This window comes from Melopsittacus undulatus, chromosome Z (genome assembly GCF_012275295.1).
Source record: "Melopsittacus undulatus isolate bMelUnd1 chromosome Z, bMelUnd1.mat.Z, whole genome shotgun sequence".
Lineage (NCBI taxonomy): Eukaryota > Metazoa > Chordata > Aves > Psittaciformes > Psittaculidae > Melopsittacus > Melopsittacus undulatus.
The window spans coordinates 101,989,097-102,014,138 of NC_047557.1; the positions used below are offsets into that span (position 1 = coordinate 101,989,097).

Genomic DNA, 25,042 nt, shown 5'->3' on the forward strand with positions numbered 1-25,042 from the left:
AGACTATAGAAGGAAAAAAGGCTGTGTTTTCCTTTAAGAGGCCTGAGGAAGCTTAGTATCTAAACTCCATTCACACATACTACAAAATTCTCAAATACGTGAGAGCAGAATATATGTCAGGATGGCACTTTTATAAACTGTTAGGTTAAAATCAGATAGTTTTTCTAATTGACAGCATATAAAAATGAGGCATGACCTTTTTATCTTCATCTCTATCTTACTCTCAGTCATGTTTCAGACTTTAGTCTAAAGATGCTGTCACTGATCTTCATTAAACATAGAAAAGTGAGGATTTAAGGACAAAGTTAGGTTAGTGTTAGTGCTGGTTTGCATCTGGAGTTCTTGTCAGTAACTTGTATGTTCTAGTCAATATATGTGCAATGGGGGAAAAATCATTATGCTCAGGATAGATGCATTTTTCCTCATTGGATAAGGAAGTTTTTGCTTAATTTGATCCCCATATTTCTTACAAGGTCATGTTCCACTTTCCTAATTGGCCTTAAATTGTTTCTTGAGAAAAATGTGTATATTTAAGGTGAGGATTCAGATAGCTGCAATATTTTTTTTCTCTAGATGAGTTCATATGCATTAAATGTTTACATGAGAATGTTTCTCAGATTTGCATGGTATAGGAATCATGATCAGAAACTGAAGTGATTGTAGATGTGTCAGAGAAACTTTACAGCACTGCTCACCATTCATGTTTTGCTGCACCTCTTCTGAGAGAACCTGTGGATTTAACTGTGCACAGTGGGACTTCAGTTATTGAAAGAATTTGATGGATTTATTTATTATATTGAAAGGATTTGATATTTTTCTATCACTTATTAAAAATAATCTGAGCATACATATTTCTAAAATCAAGATGCCTAATGATCAGTTTGGTTCAAAGACATAGCAGCAGCCAAATCCTGTAGAAACGTGTATTGTAAAAACAAGTGAACAAAAGAGAACAATCCCACAAACCCTGTTACACTCTAAATCCACAGATAGACATGAACTGCTAATTAATTCTGAATCTAACAGAGGAGACTTAAAAACTTGAATGGAACTAAATGTCTGTCACCTCTAGGTATTTCATGTCTGCTAACAGCGAGTCCAGTTCCTTTAAAAAAACTAAGAACGCATTAGCTGTGTTTGGGTTAAACTGCAGCACAATTTTATTGAATGAAAAAGTTAAATAGTGTTGAGATTTTTTTGTTAATTCACAAAGGAGACGCACTTCTTCAATTAAGAACACATTTCAATGTCAGAGACTTCAAGGTGATACCACTGCCCAAAGAAAAGCTTTTCATGTGTGTGCTGCGTCAAGAACCTGCTCCACGTTAGAGTTGTCACTGGTGGGTCCACTGTGGGTCAGCACAACTGCTTTTGGTGGCACCGGATGAGGAGTGATCTGGAAAAGAGTAGCCAGAAAAGGTGGAGGTAGCAGTTTGAATTGTTCGCTGACCCATGGTTTTGGAGACCTTCCATAGGTGTGATGAAACAATTAAGTTCCTGGATGAACTTAATGATGATAAGTTAGAAGTATTAAACACAAGCAACGAGAGCTGTTGAAAGTTGTGTTCAAAGAAAACTAACTAGCCAGACAAGACCCCGAAACAGAGCCAAGACTAGTTTTGTTTTCATTGCTTATGTCAATGTCCGCTACAGTGAGGACAAAACCAGTGTGCTGTCAGCAAGTTTGCCGATGACACCAAGCTGTGTGATTCTGTTGATCCGCTGGAGGGAAGGAATGCCATCCAGAGGGACCTTGACACGCTTGTGAGGTGGGCTGATGCCAACCTCATGAAGTTTAACCATGACAAGTGCAAGGTCCTACACCTGGGTCAGAGCAATCCCAGGCACAGCTACAGGTTGGCCAGAGAAGAGATTCAGAGCAGCCCAAGGAGAAGGACTTGGGGGTGTTGGTCAATGAGAAAATGAACATGAGCCAGCTTCAGTGTGTGCTCACAGCCCAGAAAGCAACCGTATCCTGGGCTGCATCAAAAGGAGCGTGACCAGCAGGGCAAAGGAGATGATCCTGCCCCTCTGCTCTGCTCTCATGAGACCTCACCTGGAGCATTGTGTGCAGTTCTGGTGTCCTCAACATAAAAAGGACATGGAACTGTTGGAACAAGTCCAGAGGAGGCCACGAGGATGATCAGGGGCTGGAGCAGCTCCTGTATGGAGACAGGCTAAGAAAGTTGGGGCTGTTGAGCCTGGAGAAGAGAAAGCTGCGTGGAGACCTCAGAGCAGCTTCCAGTATCTCAAGGGGGCCTATAGGGATGCTGGGGATGGACTCTTCATTAGGAACTGTTGTAGTGACAGGACAAGGGGCAATGGGTTCAAACTGAAACAGGGGAAGTTTAGATTGGATATGAGGAAGAAATTCTTTATTGTGAGGGTGCTGAGGCACTGGAATGGGTTGCCCAGGGAGGCTGTGAATGCTCCATCCCTGGCAGGGTTGAAAGCCAGGTTGGATGAAGCCTTGGGTGCCATGGTTTATTGTGAGGTGTCCCTGCCCATGGCGGGGGGGTTGGAACTGGATGATCTTAAGGTCCTTTCCAACCCAAACTATTCTATGATTCTATGAATCCTGGCCTTCTGTAAGAGGGGAACTGTTGACTAGGGTCACTCAGTAGTGAGTTGTGCTGTGGACATGTGTAAGGAGACGTAAGCCGCAGCCCTAAGTAGCTAAGGCTGGTTATCGGGGTGTGGGTGCCGAACCCCATAGGTGTTGGGGAAGGTTCAGCCAGTGGATGCTATCAGATAGATGGTTTTAGTGTAAGATGTTAGGGGGTGTCTTTGTTTTTATGTGTGCTTTGTCATAGAATTCTAGAAGGTTGGAAGAGACCTTTAAGATCACCAAGTCCAACCATTATCCCAGGACTGCCAAGACCACTACATACTTTGGTTTTGTTCTTTTTCCTTAATTCTCGATCACATCCTTGAAAGAAAACACGTGGATCTTGGACAAGTGTTTACCAAAGCAGGTCCATAGACTGCTCCAAAACTATAGGGACAGAGCAGAAGTCTGAAAAGAACAGTTCCTGCTCCTCCCTCTGGTGTTGGAAGGTAAGATATAGAGAGAGATAGTTAATATGTAAGGTGTAATATAAACCAAGGGCAGACAGGTCCTTCTTCTGCTAAGTTTGAAGCCAGACTTTAAAGCTGGAGACAAACTGTTAGGAATAGAGGAAGGAATATCGGTGTGTACAAAAGTTGTAGGTTGGGGTACAAGAAGTGGACCCCATTAGGTTGTTTTATAGTCATAGTCGCCCTCCCACAAGTTCCTGCTGTGAAGTGGGCAGCTAGGATTCCTCCTATAAGTAATTTTCAACTCAGCACTTCTGAACTGATGCTGGTACCCACAGCACATGGATACCTTGGAGCAGGAGCCTTCTTCAGTGTTCTCAGTTGACTTTGATAATTCCAGGAGCACTTCTGAGGTTAGCTGTGTGTTCTGCACCCAAATCTCTGTTTTCTTAAGAAATTGAATGCAAATGTTTTGGCTCCATTCTTGCCTTAACTGTATCATATTTCTAGATAAAAGGGTGTATTGCATTTTCCTATTTTCTTTAGTTTCAGGATTGCTACAGTCTCTGCATAGTTGCTACCGCATTTTCAAGCCCAGGCACCCTGCCTTGTGTAATAATGAGAAATCTGGCTGGGCTGGGCTCTGATTTCTTAACAGGAAAATAAGAGGAAAATCAGCCTGGGCTTTGTGCATGTCTGTATACGTGTACAGGAAAACAGACTTTATATGTCTATTTTAAAAGACCAAAATAGACTATTAATATGCTGATGTCAAGTCCTAATAGCAGACTGATAGGCACATTTCTGAGCCTCTGACACTGTACAGGTGAGAGGATGAGGAGGAAAGGTGAATTTGGCAACTTAGTGTCCCGGAATTGGAAATCTTTGGTTTGTGTAAGTCTCTCTTCTTTTATTTTCTTCTTTTTTTGTGTCAGCTGTTGCTCTAACCCGTCCCTTTATTTGGGAAATGACAGTTCAGTCTCCATAGCATTGCAGGTGATCTCATTTACTCTTGTTTTTCAAAGGGGTGATTTGAAATGCTGCTAGCAACACTGTAGGCAGAAGTCAATTGCAGATATGATTACTCTTAATAATGAGAGGATTATGTTACAGGGAATGAACCAAAGTGGTGAGAGCTTTTTACTACTCTCACAGTTAACAGTTTGTTCTCTTTCCCAAAACACAGAGTAAGGTAGTATCTGGCTGAAATTCAACTTGTGGCTTTTCTGTCAGTCACTGTGCTGTGGGGTTTTGTTCCACGTAAATCACATTATAGGTGACAAATAGATATTGCTGCAGTTAACTTCTCTTTTTTTTTTGGAGGAGCAGGATGGGCTGTTTTTAGCAGCATGTTTTGACCTTGCAGGGGCAGACTTCTAGTTCTTCCATTTGGAGATTTGTTTTGTGATTTACAGAACAGTTTTAAGAGTATTATGTTGCTGATTGGATTTTAATTGTTAATAAATGTGTATCTCATATTAATTAATCCAGACAAAAGGTATTACCCACTCTCTCAATATCAAACAGGCAAGTGTCATTTAAAAGAACTCTAGGATTTTGAGTTGAGATGTTCAAAAACTGAGCTGCTCTCTCAAGCTTCTAATTCTGTTATTGTTCTGGAAAGCAGAAGGGAAGTGAAGGATCTGGTTTTACTGCTAGGAACTGTTATTGGAATCACAAGTGTCTTTGTTCAGGGACAGGAAAAGGAGGATTTTGCATGGTGTGGTACCATAAGCACATTAAATATGAATCATCATCTAGACTCTTGAAATGCATGAGGATGTCATGCTGAGAAATGTCATTGTAAGCTGTGCTTGGAGGTTTCTACACAATATTTTTAAGCTCAGGGGGATGCATTATTCTTTCCTTTTGGTTCTTAAACAGCTTTTTCTTGTTGATCAAGACACATTGAACAAGTGCTTCAAATGCTCAAACTTCACACTGGTGATTTAAGCCTTTTCTCAAAGGTGTTTATTTTGTTGGTAGATCAACACTTTATTCTTCTGCTTTGGGGGTGATTCAGGAATATTTTTGGCCATGTAATTTAAACAAGTTTTGCACTTTCACCTTTTATCTCCAGTAACAGGAATGCTCAAACCTTCTGAAACCCCAGTGAAGAAAACTGTTGCAGAAACTTGCTTCTCTGCTTGCCATCCATTCTTCCTGTAGCAGATCTCAGGATGAGCTGCTTCAGTTTGCTGCTGATGCTTTAGGCTGCTCTCCATTTGTAACAGAGGCGAATATATTTGTTTTTACATTGTCTTTGCACTGCTCCCTAGGACAGTGTTTCCTGCTTTGCTTCCATCCTGACAGTTCCCAGTTCTTAAATTGAATTCTCCAGAGCTGTAGCAAAAGGGGAACAGATTTTATGCTGTTATAATGTATTTACTGATCTCTCTTTGCATTTTTCATATTTGGATACAAATAACCTGTGATGTATTGATTCTTTTTCTGGCTCTCAAACATCTATGGTTATGTCCTGGGAAAACATTTGGTAAACAATAAAGGTTTACCTTTTCATGGTCACATCAGTTTTGTGCCCCTTTTTAATAAAAGGGGCAACTACTTGTCCTGAGCAGGCATAATTGGCTTTTTTGATTAGAGTTGCTATTGAAGTACTTGCCATAAGCATTTTTTGTCCTTTTAATCATGAAAGTAAGGCTTTGCTTCTCAATTGCTACTGTAGAGAAATGGATAAAAATACTTGTGTCCTCTGTGGGGTAGAGGCTGGGTGCTAAGGGGTATGGGTCATGTTTTCCACTGCCAAGACAAGGCTTTTTCATCATTCTCAAGCCAAAGTTTCTAATAAAGCCTCAGAATGGAGATGTGAGGTTTATTTTGTGTGGGTTTTTTAAATTTTTTATTTTTTTTCCTGAATAGCTAGTAGAGCTTCTTTATTTCTATTGAAAATATTTTGTCAATTTATCATCCTTCCTGGTGTCATTAGTCAGTTTTTCCTGTTGATACAGAAATAATTACCAGAGATTTCAAAGGGGATGTCAGTGCTGCTACTAATTCTGTTATCCTGTGGTTATAAGTCCATACTCTAAACAAATTATCAGAAAAAAAACATTATTCTTTGTAGTTGGTCTGTAAAAACTTCCATTTCTTTGTAGGCTTTTCCCTTCCTCTTCCCACCGCCCTCCCAGTTGGAAATGCCTTCCTGTAATTTCCTAGGAGGATGTCTTCCAGGGATTTCTGTCTGCAGCTTGCTTGCTTCAGTCATGTGTCAAATGCTTTTTTCTTACAGAATTAATTTAAACCAGATCCTAAAGTTCTTTAAAAAGGCATTTTCCTGGTGCTGTATGTTGGTACAGTGCCTGGCTGCTCTGTCTCGCTAGTGCTAACGTAGATGTGAACAATTTTACTGATTTAATGTGCTTTGAGTGCATATGTTCTCTGCGTGGAGCAGAGCTTCCTTATATTACCTCTAAAAGGTTATGTAGGTGTACTCTAGATCATCTTTTTTTTCCTAAATTAAGCTTATTTCAGGTCTTCCTGAATCTCATACAGTCAATAAACCCAGCTTTCCAGAACTGCTCAAACACAAGTTGTTTTATCCTTCTGAGAAACGTTTTGATAATAGCTAATTCTTGCAGTAAGTGGCTCCTATTCTTACATCAAAAGGCTTGAGAATTACTTTGCAATAAGAGAATTCCCTCTTCCTTAATGAATAATGAAAACCGAAGCCAGCGAAGGGCAAAAAGGGAACAGCCTTATTGTACTGTTGTGGGGGCACCTCCTTGCATCAAAGACTTAGTGAAGTCCAAAGAGGAGTCCTTAAATTTTTAGGGAAAGCTCAAGAACAAAAGTCTGTTTCTTCAGTTGAGATGTTCTTTGTCAGATCCATCAATCTTGACACAATCATACAGTCCCTCTTTTAGGGTGGCAGGAGATGACAGATAGAGCTTCAAGAGAGCAGCTGAGGTCCTAGAGTTCTGACTTGCTTGAATGCAGCTGGTTATTGCTCTGAGTGGGGAAGGATCTAAGATACATGGAATTGGTGTGTGTGAGCCACTAACAAAAGCTCTACTTAAATACCTAGAGTGTTAATTTAAGAGTGGATGTAATTTATAACAAAACCAGATTGACTGATGTATTTACCCAAAGTATAATACACTGCTTGGTTCAGCATGTGAATGTAAGGGGAATTTACACTGTTGGGCTTAATGTACATTAAATTAACCTACCTATCTTGAATCTAAGTGTTTTTAATAACTGGTGAATTGGATTGCTTTATTTTATTTGCTGGGATGCTAGTTTTTTTCTCTATTAATACACTTAACTTGCATTCTAGCTTCGCCATTCAGAGACAGGCATCGAGTGGTGGGTTGTGTGACAGTGTCTGTCAATAGTGAAGACAAATAGTGCCAGAGACATTTAACCCATCCAATCTCACCCAGGGTATAGGTCGGTCTTGTTTTCAGACTTCTTCATAAGTCTCTTTTCTTTCTTTCTTTTTTGTTTTTTCTTTTTAAAATCTTTTTTATTTATTTATTTCTAAATAGTGAATTGATACTGATTTGAAGCTTAACATTTTGGAAAAGTTTTTGACATTACATAAGTAATATGAGAAGAAGAAAAATAGAAACCCAAGTTTGGCATGTGAGGTGTTGAAAGCAGGTTTGCAGCCACTTTGTAAGTTCTGATGTTTACCTTTCAAACCTTTGGCAACACAAGGGCTGATGGTGGAAATTTTGCACATAGTACCCTCTGGTTTTGTTCTGAAATTGTCTTTCTGTGTTCAGATAAATGGATTAACATAGGAAAGTCTCATTCAAGAACATGACATGTTAGATAAATTAACAAATGTAATAAATGTGTATACTTAATATATTAAGCCTGTACATCACCTAAACCTCATCCTGTGACTTTCCTTTATTGACACTTAATTGTTTTCTCAACACAGTATAGGGATCATGTGGGATGCAGGTTAGGCTCTGAGGAGGAGTTCTCTAATGGATTTTTGCTAGTCTTGGCTGTTCATGCACAGGTGGCTGAAAAGCACATAAACCCCAAAATATCTCCACTTATTTATGTTCACAATCTTAAGGTTTCCAGGCTGGGAAATGACTTGGTTTGCACTCCAGCTGCAGTTAAGAAACAAAAGTCATCAGGATGCTATTTGTTTCGTTTGGAGGACTTGGTAATCCTTGTTGTATTAAAGGATCTCTTTGGAAAGAGCAAACAAGGATTTCAGGATTGGCTCCATGTAAGTGTTATCTAAATAGAAGATTCCCTCAATGCCAGGTAGTGAGTTTTTTGCTTTCTCCTGCCTTTCAGACCTTTTTTTAGAGGCTGAATGCCTTGTTTTGACTTCACAAGTTAATAGGGTACAGAAATACATGTCATTGCCTTAATTGCTAACTCAGGGGTTAACAAGTTTTCTTTGTACACTGCTTTATGTTACTGAAAAGAAAAAGACTGCACTGATTTGCTCAATGGGATGCTCTTTATGGTCCCTTAGTCTTTGATGTTATATTAGCCTGTGATTTTTAGCAGCATGTATTTGTGCCACATGCATGTTGCAGCCCTTCTTCCACTGCCTGCTTTTTGGCTGCTTTTTGTTTTCAGAAGGAGCATCAATTACTCAGTCTCTTGGTTGTGAATGTAATTCTGTTCACTGCCTGAAAATGAGAGAAATGGTTGGGAGCAATAGGCACCTCTTTTGATTTCCTGGGAGGCAAATGTACAATGACTGGTAACATGAACAACTGGAATTTCTTTGAACTTTAGTCTTCCTTGGAGTTGTGCGGAGTAATTGGTTATCTTTATTTGCATTCTGAGCTCCAGCACTAAGCACTTAGTTTGTTATTTCTTGGTTATTTCCTCTCTTTGATTTACATGTTACAGAATTGCTTATTATTGATATGTAAATGAGGATGTCCAAAACAGAACCAGGACATCCTTATGCTGGACTGTTTGTTACCATTCTGCCTCTCCTAGAGAAAAAAGGCTTGTAGGACAGGCAACAAATTCTGAATTACTTATTTTAACTACCTGATGAGTTACAGTGATGGCAATGAATAGATTCAAGAGGTTTAGTTTCAACAGTGATCAAGTAGTCTTCTCTCTCGATTTTTAAATAAACAAAAAAAAGGGAAAAAACCCAACCCCCACCTTGTGATGCTGGTGCCCATTTCATTTCTAATAGTGTGGCTGCACTCTTGCCATAACATGCACTTGGCTTCTATTCAGTGCTAAAAAGACACTTTTATTTTGAGGTTGTGTTGAAATATATCCAGTCTTATATTTCAAAATGTACATACTCACTTAACCTATATATTTGTCATTGCAAGCGCTGTTAAACTGCAGTTCAAAGAGCCACCTGTAACAATTCCAGTTATTATGCATCTAAAGAAAATAACATCAAATAAAAGAAATGCTGAAACTGGGGAAGGCGTGTGTGTTTCCATTCCAACTTGACAGACCAGTGACCAGGTACACCCTGCATTGAACGGCCACTGTCTGTATTTGGATGGTGGCTGCGCTTCATTCTCAAAATCAGGAAATGCAAAATGCTCTCCCCTTATAAATCAATGCGAGTCAAGTTTGAATTACTGAAAACTTCTTAATATTTGTTTATTTTTTATCTTTTTTACTCCTTCCTTGTGCAGCATATTCAACCAAGAGATCTCTTTTGGGTATCAGACACATGTGTGGCAGTGTGTTGTCACTGGCTTTAGAATAAACTGATCAAATGGGAGCCATGAAATATCCGGTGGTTTATTCTTTACAGTAACTTCATTAATTCTTTTTGACTCCATTTGCTTACTAGATATTTAAAAACAAGTTTGAAAGAGGATGTGTTGGCTAAAGGCCTGCAGACTCCATGAGAAAACATATTTTACTATGTTTCTCAGTATTTGCAATGCTAAGGCAGTTAATAATTTATCTCCCAAAATAGATTCTAGAACAATCAATTACACAGGTTTAATATAGCTAGTGTATTTTATTGGCTATATTCCTTTCTTATATATTTTTAATTACTATAATAGAGAAGACACTGGTCTGTACATGCTTTAAAACACTTGCATGTTTATGGATGGTAATGACACTCATCTAAGAATATATAAGGCTAAAGGGTGGTTTTCCTGCCATTACTGTTTAGCTTGATGTTGTTTTGATATTCTTATCTTTCTGTAACACAGTGATGTCTCTGGTAGATGGAAGAGAATATAACCAATTCAGAATGGACAGTATTTCTTTCCTTTTTAAAGGTACAAAGGAAAAACATACACAGACTCATATACATACATGCTTTTTAAGTTCTAGGCAAAAAAATGGAGGAGAAGAAATGCAGGAAACAGTGATTTATTTATTTTTTCCTAGAAAAGTGAGGGAAAAGTACAGTTGCATTTCTGGGCAGGATATGCATTGAACCATTTGATCAGGGTATGGTCAGTGTTTGGCATACTTGTTCCAGTGCAGACCATGTCCCTTTTAAGTTTTTCTTTCAGGTCTTTTAAAAGACCTTTCTAAAACATTCTCAATATTTGCTGCAAAAAGAGAAGTTTTTGATAATCTCTTCCAGTTCAAGAGCCCTGCTGCCTGGGTCGATGTGCATACAAGCCTTTGTCATGCACAGGCAAACACGAGAGGTGCATACACTCTGTTGTACTGTGCATGATACTCAGTTTCATCCATTAAAAGAATAATTAATTTGAGGGGAGATATTGCTGTTCAGTAATCCAGTTCTGCAGCATTACTGCCATGTGCCATGTGTTACCATTTGCCAACACTTGCATGCAGCGTATATGCTGTATGTATGCTGCTTATTTCCGCAGTGTGGTTTCTTTCTGTTTGAGTGTATAAATGATGAATGGAAACTAATTCTGTTTAACAAAGCAAAGTAAACATCCCAAATAGCAAAGGTCTTTCTCAACTCAAAGTGGCTGCAAATCAGCTCCTAAATATTGTCACTGAAATTAATATCTAGATTTAATAGTTCTTGCAAATTCTGTGTTTTTGAAAAACAGCATTGCATTAATGCATGATATAGAAAGGATAAATTCACCTTTAAATTGGAATGCAGTTCAAAGTGACTGAATTCTCCCAATTTCAGCCACTATATTTGCCAAACAACAAACTGGAAAATGGAACTGGTATCATTCATCTGCTCCTGCTTCACTGGGAGGTTTGGGGAATGGACTTCCTATGAAGATAAGAGCAGAAAAGTTTATGGATAACCTATAATGACCACTGAATTTGACAGTCTGAAGTAGCATAGGTTTACTTTTAAATTCACTTACCATGGAGAAGTTGTAAGAAATGGTACTGTTTTAAAAAATCTTTATCATCACTCATTGATCCTCCTGGAAATCACAAGTAGGCTGATTTATAGAAGGGCTTGCTGCATTTTACTGTTAACTAAATACATACATCATGGCTGAACATACTTTGTTCTGTTACTTTCAAATTGCTTGAAGTGGATAAGATAGTTAAACTATCTCTGAATCTTTTAGTCTTGAGAGATTAATGTGATATTTTGGATTTTTAAAAAAATCCTCAACAAGAAGGAAACCATCATGTTCCTCTTGATAATAGGTATTACCTCTATGACACCAGTAATTACATGAATAAACATACTGGATAAGTATGTAGATATATTATATACAATTTGTTTGCAAAATTAGATTATTTCTGTGGTTCTGGTGTATTGTACAAGATGTAGTCAGCAGGGCAGAAATACAAAAAATAGCAGCTCCCTCGCAGGAAGCTTATATCTGACTATAAAATTCAGTTACCTATTTCTTTAAATCAGCTGTGTTTCGCGAGGAATCAGGACTTAATATTTGTCCATATGCTTCCTCTGAAGTATTTCAGCCTAGGCTTTCAGCTAATGAGTCCATTAAAATTCTTCAGTGGAAATGATTCTGTTGGTGTCCAGAAGTATTCAGAAGTTTGTTTTAATCATTTAGTTTTTCTTCCATGTTTCTAAACCAGATTGATCTGTGCAACCTCTGGAGGAGTCACAATCATGTTCTTTAAAGTACCTTATTTCATATGAACCTTTCTGAGGTCTGTCCCGAGCTGTCTCTGTCTGCGTAAGGGACTTGGCTAATAAAGTCTGAGAGAAATCTCTCAGTGCCTGAAAGAGCCAAATTACAGAAATTTCACATTGTCTTGTATCACCATGTCACCAATACAGATCCTTCATCCCTGTTTTGAATGTTCGAAACAGCTGTCATAGTGACTGATACCAGTTCCATTTTGCCTACCAACTCAGTTGATTTTATATTTTATTTCTCATTTATGATGGAATAATCAGCAGCTCTTTTTCTCATTTATTTTCTCATATTTTTATTCCAGGATTTGCCTCTGAAGCAGGGAGTGTCTGCATTAAAAATGACCTGTAGTTCTCTGCTTCATAGGTTAGAAACTTATTTTAATACTTTGTGGCTAAGCACAGTCCCGTCTCTTTCAAAAATAAAAAATTCCAACAATAAATGGTTAAATTGGCATTGAATGTGGATTATAAGCATTTTGCATTGGGGCTTCCATTATTTTAGATGAAATGGCTTCTACACAAATAATTACTCCAGCCAAGGCAATGAAAGCTGTGTTTGCTTGCAGCCATTTTTATGAATTAACATTAAACTTTAAAAGCGTTGATTCCAGTGGATCATACTAAGTCTCATTTGGACATTTCCAAAGTAATGTATTGGTTAGGCTGTATTGCTTTAAGCATTTACATTCTAAAATTTACCAAATTCCAAATATTTGTTGGGGGAAAGAAATCGGTTCATAAATCGCTTTGTGTCAATGGGACTGCTATAGCCAGCACACACAGAACCATGTATCTTGTATTTACTTCTGAATTATACACCGCAGATGCTTCTTCAGCTCCTTCCTCTTCCTCCATGGGCGGTGCTTGCAGCTCCTTTACCACCTCTTCCAGTCCTACCATTTACTCTACCTCAGTCACCGACAGCAAGGCTATGCAAGTGGAGAGCTGCTCCTCAGCCGTGGGGGTAAGTACCAGAGGGGTAAGTGAAAAGCAGTTAACCAGTAACGCAGTCCAGCAGCAGCAGTCAACGCCGAAGAGACACACAGTCCTGTACATCTCGCCACCACCTGAGGACTTGCTGGACAACAGTTGGATGTCCTGCCAGGATGAGGGGTGTGGATTGGAGTCAGAACAGAGCTGCAGTATGTGGATGGAGGATTCACCCTCCAACTTCAGTAACATGAGTACCAGTTCCTACAATGATAACACTGAGGTGCCACGTAAATCACGCAAACGAAATCCAAAGCAGAGGCCAGGGATCAAACGTCGAGATTGTGAAGAGTCCAACATGGATATATTTGATGCCGACAGCGCCAAAGCGCCTCACTATGTCCTTTCTCAGCTCAGCACGGACAGCAAAGGCAACTCAAAAGCAGGAAATGGGTTGGTATCTGTTTGGTTTTTTTTGTTTTGTTTTTAAATAAAATTTTAGCACCATATGTAAAACCAAACTAATAAAACTCTCCCCATGCCCAGTCAAGTGTTCTACTTAGGTTCTCACATAAATCCTTTCTCTTCTCTGCTGTTCCCTTTTGCGTCCTAGCCTTGTGATAAGGTCTGATTAGACTTCATAGTCTATTTAGAAGATAAAGCTGAACTTCCCTACAACAATTGACACAGCACCGATGAGCTCATCTGTATTGTTATTTAAGTGAAATTCTTCAAAGATTGCACAATTCCATTTATAGAATGGCACTGAAAATGTATTTGAAAAGAAAAGCAGAAGTGGACTGGACGCACCCTAAATCTTAGTGGGTTTTGCAGGATTTTATGTGAGGATTTCAGTCTATACACTTTACCTGCTTCTGTTTGTCTCTCTATTTACCAAATAGAGAGAGTGATGAGAGAAGAAGCAAATGGCTTGTTAGGATTTCTCATCATTGGACTTAACACATGCTTTACTTTTTTATAAAATGTTAAGATACGGTGAACCAGATTTTGTTTCTTCTTGTGAATTCACTTCTGTATTTTGATTTTTTCAGAAATAAATCTCTAATCCTGTTTCTCTCTGTGCTTCTGGGTTCTGTGCATGCGTGTGTCTGTACGTAGGCACGCTGGGTGGTGGTCTCTCATCTCTCCCACTTTCACACTCTTCACTAAATGCATTTCAGTAGTTGCTTAAAGAGGACAAACTCCATCAGTTTACAGTAGTGTGTTGATACATTTTTATTTTTTAGCTTGTGCCTTCTTTAGTACTTTTAAGGTGATTGAGTGGATAGATTTGGCTTTTTAATTTTGTTTTTTTTTTGGGGGGAGTGTATTTTGTTTGTTTTATGTATGTGCTTGCAGTACATTCTAATGTTCATCACAGTAATGGTGAATATGAAAATCTGACAGATGGGAAAGATTGCGAAGTTCTCATATTCCAAAGGGAAAGAGCCTGGAGTCTGTATTCCCAGGGTCATTGCAGTTCCATACTTAAAATTTCACTGTGAGAAAGTGATTCTGAGAAACTCTCCAGAGTACAGCTGCTCCCTGCCTGCTGGGTACCACATTAGGGCCCATGGAGCTGCCTGGTACCAGGAACGTTGGCTCTGCCATTGACGCATGTGTCTCCTGGTGTCTCTGTATAACAGACACTAAGCTTGGCTGCAGTTGTCTAGCATCTCTTGCTTCCACCACCTGAAATCAATAATAAAGTAAAACCTTAGTACATGGTAGACTCAAAGAAGCAAATTAGTGTATGTAAAGCAGCTGCCTGGCAGAAGGAGGCTGTCTCCACTGAGCAGGAGGTCGGTGCTCCTCTATGAAAGAAAGACATTGAAAGGCAAGAACTGTGTGACTATAAACATGATCTCTGGGCAGAGAGGAGAGGTTTAGTAAACTTTGGAAGAGTATGAAGGCTCCACACCTGGTATTGTTTAAGGCCAGGCTGGACTGGGCTTGGAGCAACCTGGTCTCGTAGAAGGGATCCCTGCCTATGGCAGTGGGGTTGGAACTGGATGAGCTTTAAGGTCCCTTCCAACCCAGACCATTCTGTGACTCTGTGATCTCAATGTAAAGTGTCACAAGACTGTAGCATTCCCTAAAATATTAGTGGCTACCTAGTGAACATTCATTAGTGCTGTCAGTGGTACTCTGAATGCAGGGGAAATCATTGTTTTTTCTCCTAACATGTCAAATACAAGCTAGTTGGAACTGCAGCAAAACTCTTATATAACAAAATTGTCCTTTTGAATAAAAGCTCTGGGGCAAAAAACGTCCGAGATACTAGAACATGTAATTTTGCAGCTGGAATATGGAGATTTAGTGTTAAAAATCTAGGTCACAGTAGTGACTGGTTTATTTGCCTGTTTTTTTAAAACTTTCCAGCCCTCTGGAGTTCAGCCAAGGGAGTTCATTTACTTTTGGCTTTAAGAAAAGAGCAAGGAAAGCAGCCTTGCTAATTTGTGAAGTGGAAGTAGCATTTGCCTTGAGAGACTTCTAATAGGTCTTCAGAAGCTAGAAAGAAAAAAAAAGTCTATTCCTGTGGAAACTTCGATTTTTTTAAGGCCTTTTTTAGAAGTGAATGAATCAATAGTGATTTAGGGCAAGGAGGCTCAGATTTCCAACATACTTGGCCTCACTTTCACTTGCAGGTCTTCACTGGGAACAGCCCTGATGCCAGTGTGGGGCCAGGAAATCTGTTCTAGTAGAATCATAGGGTTTGCTACTTACACTTCTTGTTTAGAAAAGAAGTGCTAGCTTTGGGTAGACCTTGTCTGGTAATCATTTAACTAATAAATCTGTGCTGCAAAATATTTCACTATCTGTATGTGCACAAATATTAGCATTATGAATAAACTAAATTGAAAGGATCTGTAAATGATATCTTTAGAATTTGAGAAGAAAGACCACTGAGAAGTTCTGGTGAAGGCTTTACAGTTGCTTTCAAGTTTAGCTAATCTGATTGAAAGTAATGATTACTTTAGGTTTCTAGAGGGAAGACTTTCAAAATAAAGCTTAGGCAGAATAAATATGACAATGCATAAAATAGTAGCATGTGGACAGTTCAGGTGACTTGGGTTTTAAGAGCAGCGTACTCTCAGGAAAAGAGTTGTGTTGAAGAGGCCAGAGTGCCAACATCACATTGCTAAAACCTTGCATTTTGAGTGTTGAAAGTCACCTTAGTTTTGATGGCTGCCCCCTTTGAAAATCAGTAATATCTCAGTCTCTGTTAATTTAGGGAGTGGGGACCTCCATGTATGGGATCTTTCTGTGAAGCATTCTGCTGTGCTGAGGTGCAGAAAGCTTGTGGCTCAGGCACAGTGTTGGGAAGGATGCGATGGTGCCTGCAACAGCTCGGGTTGCCTGATGTGATTTGTTGTGTTCCCTGGTAGAAGCCAGGAGGTTGTAGCTGTGTGATTGACAATTCATAGGGGGGAAAAAGAGAAGATATTCTCTGTGAGTTCATAAACATGTTCCTTTTAATTAGTAGTCTGTTGGAGTAATGTCCTGACAGGAAGAGTAGAGAGTGATTACCTAACAAGCTTGAGTGTGATTAGTGTTTTTGCTTAGCATGTACAGAAGCAAGGAGCACAGTGCTGTTAATTACAGTTTGTGTATCACAGGTTTTGTCTGTGCTACATTGAAGCAGAATTTTGTCCCTTTTATTTTCCTGAGAGGAAGTTATGTTTTACATAGTGTTTTTTTTAAACAGTCTGATTGACCAGACTTTGGCTGTGTAATTACAATGCGTTTGCAGTAAGATAGCAGTCTTGCTGGGTTTTTTTGGGTTTTTTTTTGTATTTTTAATGCTGTTTTTTTATCTAGGTCCTGCCTCTCTGCTGTTACTTGGTTGAAGATGAGTGTGTGAGGCAGCCAGGGCTGCTCAGGGCATCTGTCCTGGGCTCAGTTGGATGGGCAGGAGGCTTTGCTGGGCCATCTGCAAAATGGTTAACCTTCACAAACAGAAACACATGAATGAAATTCATCCAAGCACAGAACTCATAACTGCTCAGCAGTGCTCATTTTAACCATTTGTTACAGGTATTAAAAGGTTTTGGAAGGCTTAGTAGATGTGGAACTGGGGCAAAGTGTTTGACCTTTACTGGAGCAGAAGACCCTTCCATAGGAAAAGACAGGCTGAGAGAGCTGTGGATGTCCAGCAGGAGAACAGAGGCTCCACAGAGACATTAGAGCAGCTCCCAATACATAAAGGGGCAACAAGAAGCTTGGGACAAGGGCCTGTAGGGACAGGCCAAGGGGAATGGCTTGAACCTGCCCAAGAGAGGGGAGACTGAGCTGAGCTCTGAGGCAGAAGCTGTTCCCTGTGAGGGTGCTGAGGCGCTGGCACAGGGTGCCCAGAGAAGCTGTGGCTGCCCCATCCCTGGCAGTGCTCAAGGCCAGGTTGGACACAGGGGCTTGGAGCAGCTGCTCCAGTGGAAGGGGTCCCTGCCCATGGCAGGGGTTGGAACTGGGTGAGCTTTAAGCTCCCTTCCAACCCAAACCAGGCTATGAGAAGTGCTGGGACAGGTTGTGCAGGGCTGGGGAATGACTTGGAAGTGTTTGTGTACCATGTGGTCTTGTGCTGCTCATTGCACAATAGGAGTTGTAGGAAAGGTGCTGATAATGTTTGTTAGTATAAATCATCAGGTAATTGGGAATGAGAGCACTATGGGTTACCGCAGCCTTCAGGTCACTGAAAAACTCTTGCAGAGGCAAAGCTCTCAGTAGACAACTTTGAAGAAAAACCATTTCTTTCACTGCTTTCCTCAAGAATTAAAATCCTGGATAAATTACTTCCGTGTGTTGCACACTGAAACAGGATTTGCTTTTTAAGCAATTCACACCTGTTATTTTAAATTGCTTTATTCAGAATCATTAGCGTTTAGAAACTATGTTTTGGTAGTAAAGAAGAATATTACATCTGCATAAATCCATTGAGCCCTCTTTCTGCCTATATCATTTGCTGTGGCATGTTTACCTTTGCTGGTGTTAAATGAGGTTATTAAACTTCATTATGCAAACCTGCTCTGTATAAGATCACGAGTTATTTTCCATTGTGCTTTAAAGTGAACACAAAATGCATCACACAATGTTATACTTTGGAGGGCTTCTTCATTCAGGTTTTAATTATGGAACTGAACACAAGATGTATCTTAAAGTATGCACCTGGAACAAAACAGTCTTTTTGCATATGCTGCAGATTTCAAATTGGTGCAATTTCATCACAACTTTTTACAATAACTAATCTGTTTTAAACATCAATTTACCAGTCTGTTTTGACAGAAATTAGTGTTTGAGTTTGCATGGATATGCAAGTTCAGGTGAAGACAGGCATGAGGCTGTTTTCCTATTTAAAGAATTGTCATTTAACCTTAAATCCATTCAGTATGTGTGTCTACGTATGTATATTTGTTACAGAAGCAAAACGGCTGTATTATATACTGTGAAAAAGCAGGTTATAAGCCTTCTTCTGTTTAACATAGTTTAATGCTAATTGCTTTTCCCTTCCTTTATGTTTACTCTGTGAAAAGCAGTTCCTATTTGCACTGGATGGAGGAGGCAGGGAAGCACCGTTCCTCTTCATCTTGCAGGTTTCTTTCTGTGTCAGAAAGAGAATTCCAAAGTTTTTTCTCAACTATAAATCATCTATCCATTAATATACACTCTTTACCTTTTTTAGCTTTTCTGTGATTTAGTTTGGTTTTACTGGGGAGCTGCTTGTAACATCTTTTTAATGGCATGCTTTGACTTCCCAGAGCATCAGAGAACCAGAAAGGAGCTGGAGGGAAGAAGACCCCAATGTTGTGTGGTCAGTATCCGACTAAGAGTGAGGGGAAGGAGCTGAAGATCGTGGTACAGCCAGAAACCCAACACAGGGCTCGTTACCTGACTGAAGGCAGCCGAGGCTCAGTGAAAGACCGGACCCAGCAAGGCTTTCCAACAGTCAAGGTAGGCTTCTTAGTGTTGAGTGACTCCTTCCCAAGTGATGCTTAAATAAAATGGGAACTGGTGCAAAAGGCCTAGAACCTCTGTTTTGAAAGGGAAGGGGGGAGACTTTGCTGTCTCTTTGCTGTACAGATCATTGTTTCTTGCAGGTACCAAGAGGGTATTTGCATCACAGTTACAGGAGGAAGGAAGCTTTATGTCAAGGCAGTGATGTATAGTCTGTGATGCATGTCCCTTTAGACTACAATTACAGAAATTCTCTAAATAGACGCTTGAAGCATGCAAAAGTAGGATAGTGAAATGCTGTAAGTTCACTTAACAAATGCAGCCTGTTCCCTATATAGACCTGATATCTTTAGGTGTTTTGCTGGTCAGTCGATCTGAGGCAGGAATGAGCAGCATGCAGGTTTGAATGGTGTACTTGATCTTGCTGATCAAGGGAAGGACCTGGATAGAGCAGATGCAGTCAGGAATCCAGGTTCTGGCTGCATTGCTGGCTCTCAGCAGCATGCATTTAGCTTCTTTGTTCATCCTGCATCATTTGGAGAAAAGAAAAGGATGACTGATGTAATTCACCTTGCTCATAGAGGGGGAAAGCTGTTGGTGGTGAGGCTTGCTAGCCTCTGGTACCAGAGGGCTTTACTGTAAGTTTTTCAGAGAATGGGGACCAAAGCCCAGAAGAAAAGTAGGAGCTACAAATGGAGAAGAAACATGAGGAAGAAGGCTACAAAAAGATCTTTTTCCATCCTGCTCAGAAGGGTGACATTCAAAGGCTGTCTGCCAGTGCCTGCACATTAATGACCAGAGTGTGGATCTACAGGTCTTGTTTTTTCCCTTGCATAGTCAGAGAGCTGTGAGTTGACTGGAGTCACAGAGGCTTGGGATAATGTCTGGAATGCAGTCATGGATATGTACCAGCTGTTCAGAAAGAAGAGAGGAGGTCATGTATCATGAGATGCTCCTTGACTACACAGATCTTGAGCAAGAAACTGGAAACCAGAGGAGAGAGGAAGTTAGGATAATGTTCTGGTGTCTGTTACAGACTTCCTGTCTGAGAAGACAGTAGATGATGCAGGATTCTCCTGCATATGGACCTCTCTAACTGTGGAGCATTTCAGCCATCTGTCCATCTGCAGGGTTACATAGGCTGGTAGAAGCAATCAAAAAGAACTTGAAGGCTGTGCTTGAGAAGGCTTCCTGCTGCAAACTGTAGGGGGGCTTACCAGGAGTAATGCTTTACTTGACTTAAACAGGAACAAACAGAAAAACTGATGTCAAACATGATCGCAAAAGTTGCAGTGGCAAGACTATAAATAGGGGGGGATGGACACTGAACTCAATACAGGCTGGCACTGCATGCTCATTGTAACTGAGGCGAATGTCATCCTGGTCATATTGGGTGGAGTGTGGGAAACAGGTAGAGCAGGTAGACAACTGTCTCTGTTACACGAATAAGAAGGGGAAAAGACATTTCATTTTTTATTTTTTATTAATTATGATGCTTTGAGAAAGCAGTAAATAAGTTCTTAATCCAAACTCATTTACCAGGTCTACAAAGGAGTGTTGTTTATGATAGAGCCCTTAAAATTTGTGCTGACTACTGCTGACAGAGTATAGAAGTATACTTACCTTTAAAGTCCTATTTGACAACTTTAGAAACATTTCGAACACTTCGCTCAGAAATGTAGAAATCTGCTCCTCAGAACAGATGTGGAAATTCTGTTCCTCAGAAATGTAGAAATCCAGTTAAGTTTCATAAGAAAAGAATCTGTTCATATCATCCTGTTGCTATGGTGATTTAGTGCTTATTTATGCAAAATTTCTCAATGGGCCTTTGTTCATATGAATTTCCTTTTAATTCCTTTCCAAGTCATCCTTTAGTACCCTTCAGTGAAAACTCTGTTTGGAAGAGTCTTATGTTACTGAATTCCTGGAAGCTCAAGCTTGCCTTACCAGTAGGTGAACTAGTTCATATGCTGCATATAAAAGTCTGCCAGGGCTGGACAGACAAAATGAGTCATTGGATCTTCAGGAAATCTGAGCTAGTGATGAAAAATCTGTAAAGGACAGGAGTGCTTCTGGTTTGTGTTTTTGTGGGGTTTGTTTTAAAGATGGGGAACAAGAATGTAAAAATGTTGCTAGTTCAGAAGAGATCTGGTGCTTGCTCTTCTCTGGCAGCATGGGCAGCCATTCAGATGCATCACTCCTAAGGAGACTGAGGAGAAGCAGGAGGTTCTGTGGTCTAGGGAAAACCATGTTACTTGATGACTTAGAACTAGAGAGACTACAATCAATATGCAACATTAAAATTGTATAAATGAACCTTAATTAAGTGACTTGGCTGGCAAAAGAAAGATTATCCTGAATGCAGAGTGTCAGCAGAGGTGTCCCTGCCATCAGTAACATCTTCATGTTGTCTTGCTAATGGTATCTCAGAGCTGGAGCAGTTACCACCCAGGTGTTGTGAGGTACTCTTGCACACTGTTCATACTTTCTTCTGACAAGAACACCAGAAAGAAAAGCAGCACTGCTTAGCTGTGACAATGCTCTTCTGGCCGAGGAGGCCTTGGTGGTGTGACACAAAGACTGTTCATTCAGCTTTCCATGTAAATGGTAGAATATCAGAGTACCCTTTACTTCCTACTGCCTTTTGACCGCCTGGTGAACTTAAGTCATCTCATAGGCTCTTCTCATGGTCTCTTCACTTGTGTTCTCCTAGCTCCTGAGCTCTCTGGTAGGATTCCTGCCTATTAGCCCTTGTTTCCTACTTGGAAGCCTGTCTGTTGGCCACCTGCAGAGATCTTCTTAGCTTTACCCATCCATAATGGTCAGAACACCCACTTGATTGCTTATTGTTCCTTTTGGACATGAGTAGCATTCTATTTTTACCAGTGTTTGCTAATTCTTCCCTTTTCCAAACTTGCTGAGAACTTCAAAACTTAATTTTCTAAGTTGACAGGGATAAATCCCATAAAAGATCCTCTGGAGGATTCTGCTCTCATTTGCATCTCCTTACTAGTAAGATTTGAGCTTCTTTCTGTAAGTTTTGACTGGGCCTCCAGGCCTAGGATGAAACGTAACATTGGCACCCAGAAATTCTCTAGCAACAACTGTGGCTTAATGAAAACATTGCAAATACTGGTTTTATCTCCTCTTAGAATGCTCTGGCAAAGAATTTCTTTCTCACATGGGAATCTGGCAGTGACCTCATGTTTCTTTTTATTCAGGAATATTTTTCTTAACTACTGCTACTTAAAAATAAAATTACTTCGTAATTCAATGCCCCAATTTAGTTCAAGATTTCTTTTACATCACAGTAAAAATAAATTTTACCTGTTTATTAAATGACTGTCTTTTAATGAAAGAACGAATGGCAAAAGATAAAATAAGTTAGCATTTTGTTTATAAAGTAGATGAAAAGTTTGTGTTCCTTCTGCCCTTAGGGTTGTTTCCAGCAACACTGGGAGCTGATTTACTTCAGGTTCACCTGTATAAAATGTTTTGTGTTTTAATTAAGAGGAGCTCTATTGAAATGAGTGATTTGTGGTGCTGTGTTTCAGCTGGAAGGTCACAATGAGCCGGTGGTGCTGCAGGTATTTGTGGGTAATGACTCCGGTCGAGTGAAGCCACATGGGTTCTACCAGGCCTGCAGAGTTACTGGGAGAAACACTACCCCTTGTAAAGAAGTGGATATAGAAGGAACTACTGTTATTGAGGTTGGACTGGACCCAAGCAACAATATGACACTTGCGTGAGTAGCTTTTTTTTTTTAATTATAAATTAATTTATTAGCTTGTTTTCAGAAACTGATTTTACTTTTTTGATTGGGTGGTTTAGTAGTTAAAAGTCTGAACATCTTGGAACACACCAGGAACTTAGTGAAGGTGTGGGTGTAAGAAAAACTTTTAAATCACATGCTCGATTTGTTTGTTTTATTTAATTCTTAACCTGGTCTTCCATAAACTTTATCAATTAACTGTTACATTAGTTTCATGTTGTGTTTGATCAATAATGTGCATATTCAAGCATGAGGTGAATTACAAGCTGGTTGTGATTCTTCTGGTTGTCTTGTCTTTTAACAAGTAAGAATTGCTGATCAGACACAAACTTCAGGTACAAGTGATTTCATAATAAGCTTTTCACATGTACCTTAACATACAGAAAGGGATTGATCTTTTTTCAAATAATTCTTTTCAATGGGTATGTGATTGAAAGCTGCCACTCTTTACTTGGCAGCTTGTCTTGTTTCAAGACAAGAAACGTTTATTTGTCAGTATCCACTTCTCCAGTAGGATAATACAGTTTGTTAATAAACTGCATCAGTTTGATATTTTAAGGTAAAATATATTCCCATGATGAATTTAGAAACTGCCTCTTGGAGAGTAATTTTATAGTTGTTCTCAAGTGTTCATGTAAAACCATGTAAGTTTAGAGATGTTAGAAAGATGAATTTGGAACTACCTGGGAAGCAAAGTTTTGCTTAGGCTGTTCTCTTGTAGGAAATCTTGATGATGTCTTTGTTGTACTCAGATATCAGATGGTCCCTGTACTGTTTGGATGTAGAGCCCAAGATCCTGGTAGAATTGCAGTATTCTTTTTAACTCATCATGCTGTGTTTGGCTGGAGTTTTTGTTCTTTTCTTTGAGATAATTTTACGTCTACCATGCCTTTCTGAAAGTTAGCACTGCCTTCTCTCACCCTGGCGCTGTAGACATTTCCCAGGGTGCCACACGTATCTTATGACATAGCTATCACTTCCAAGTTCCACCGAGTGTAAAAAAGAATATGACTACAATAGCTTTCTTCTACTATTCTTAAAGGAAATGCAGAATGTTTTGTAGTAATAATCCTACAAATCCAGATCTAGCCCCTGGAACGGAAGAGTGAACACCTGTGATTATAAACTGAATGCTAACCAGAATGACTTGTTATATCCCATTTTCCGTTTTATTCATACTGCTTTATTATTCTTTCCTTCCATAATCCATCATAAAATGGTTTGGGTTTAAAGGGACCTTAAAGCTCATCCAGCTCCAACCCCTGCCATGGACAAGGACCCCTTCCACTAGAGCAGGTTTCTCCAAGCCCCTGTGTCCAACCTGGCCTTGAGCACTGCCAGGGATGGGGCAGCCACAGCTTCTCTGGGCACCCTGTGCCAGCGCCTCAGCACCCTCACAGGAAAGAGATTCTTCCTAATGTCTAACCTGAACTACCTCTGTTTCAGTTTAAGCCTATTCCCCTTGTCCTGTTGCTACAGTCCCTGATGAAGAGTCCCTCATCCAAATTATGTACAGTTGAATTGAAAAGCAAGCTATGTAGTGAGAAAGGTTGTGTAGAGATTTCGTTTAAAAAGAAAAATAAATAGAACATTTCAGTAATTACTTCCAGAGTTTTGAGTTATGGCCTGTGTAACTAGTTGAAAGACTATTAAAGATGCTGAACATATTGAACTCTATTAAACTTTCTACTGTTTTGTGTTGATAGGGTTGATTGTGTGGGGATACTGAAGCTAAGAAATGCTGATGTTGAAGCTAGGATAGGGATTGCTGGCTCGAAGAAGAAAAGCACACGTGCTCGGCTGGTATTTCGTGTTAACATCACTCGCAAAGATGGTTCAACTTTGACTCTTCAGACACCCTCTTGCCCGATTTTGTGCAGTAAGTATCAAAAAGTTGGTATTATTGGACTCTGAATTTTAGTGTGATTGCCATAAAATGCCTCAGGGAAAAAAGCCCACCCCAGTGTAATACCATGACTATTTCAGAATTGCTATGGCTAAGATCATATGGATTCATTTTTATTTGGGGTGGGACGTTAGACAAATGACTGACCAATATTTAAAAGTAGTTATGAATTTCCTCATCTTCTATTCAATGAATCTTTGCCTTTTAAACAGATTTTTTTTGTCCTTTTTTTTAACTCAGATACGATTTTTTCAGACAAGTTTTAATCTCTTCTCTATTGTGATGTTCATCTGGCAGCTTTCAGTGACCGAAATGACTTCTAATGAGTTAGTGAGCATGGTTCTGTACAGTTGTGGTAGTTTGCTGGGCCAGAGACTGAATCTCTTCTGGTTCAGTGCAAGAATGGAACAATTTATAGTTCTTTATTAAAATGCTCTATTTAGCACTGAGCACAGAT

General features: G+C 39.6%; 1 protein-coding gene across 1 annotated transcript in view; it reads left to right on the forward strand.

Moving 5' to 3' along the window:
* The window catches only part of NFAT5 (nuclear factor of activated T cells 5), a 65,558-nt gene that overhangs the window by 24,051 nt on the left and 16,465 nt on the right, over positions 1–25,042 (forward strand). The window contains exons 3-6 of the mRNA XM_034073130.1: positions 12,853–13,411; positions 18,712–18,904; positions 22,462–22,652; positions 24,386–24,558. Coding sequence (XP_033929021.1) covers positions 12,853–13,411; positions 18,712–18,904; positions 22,462–22,652; positions 24,386–24,558 — 1,116 coding nt within the window. The remainder of the gene's footprint in view (positions 1–12,852; positions 13,412–18,711; positions 18,905–22,461; positions 22,653–24,385; positions 24,559–25,042) is intronic.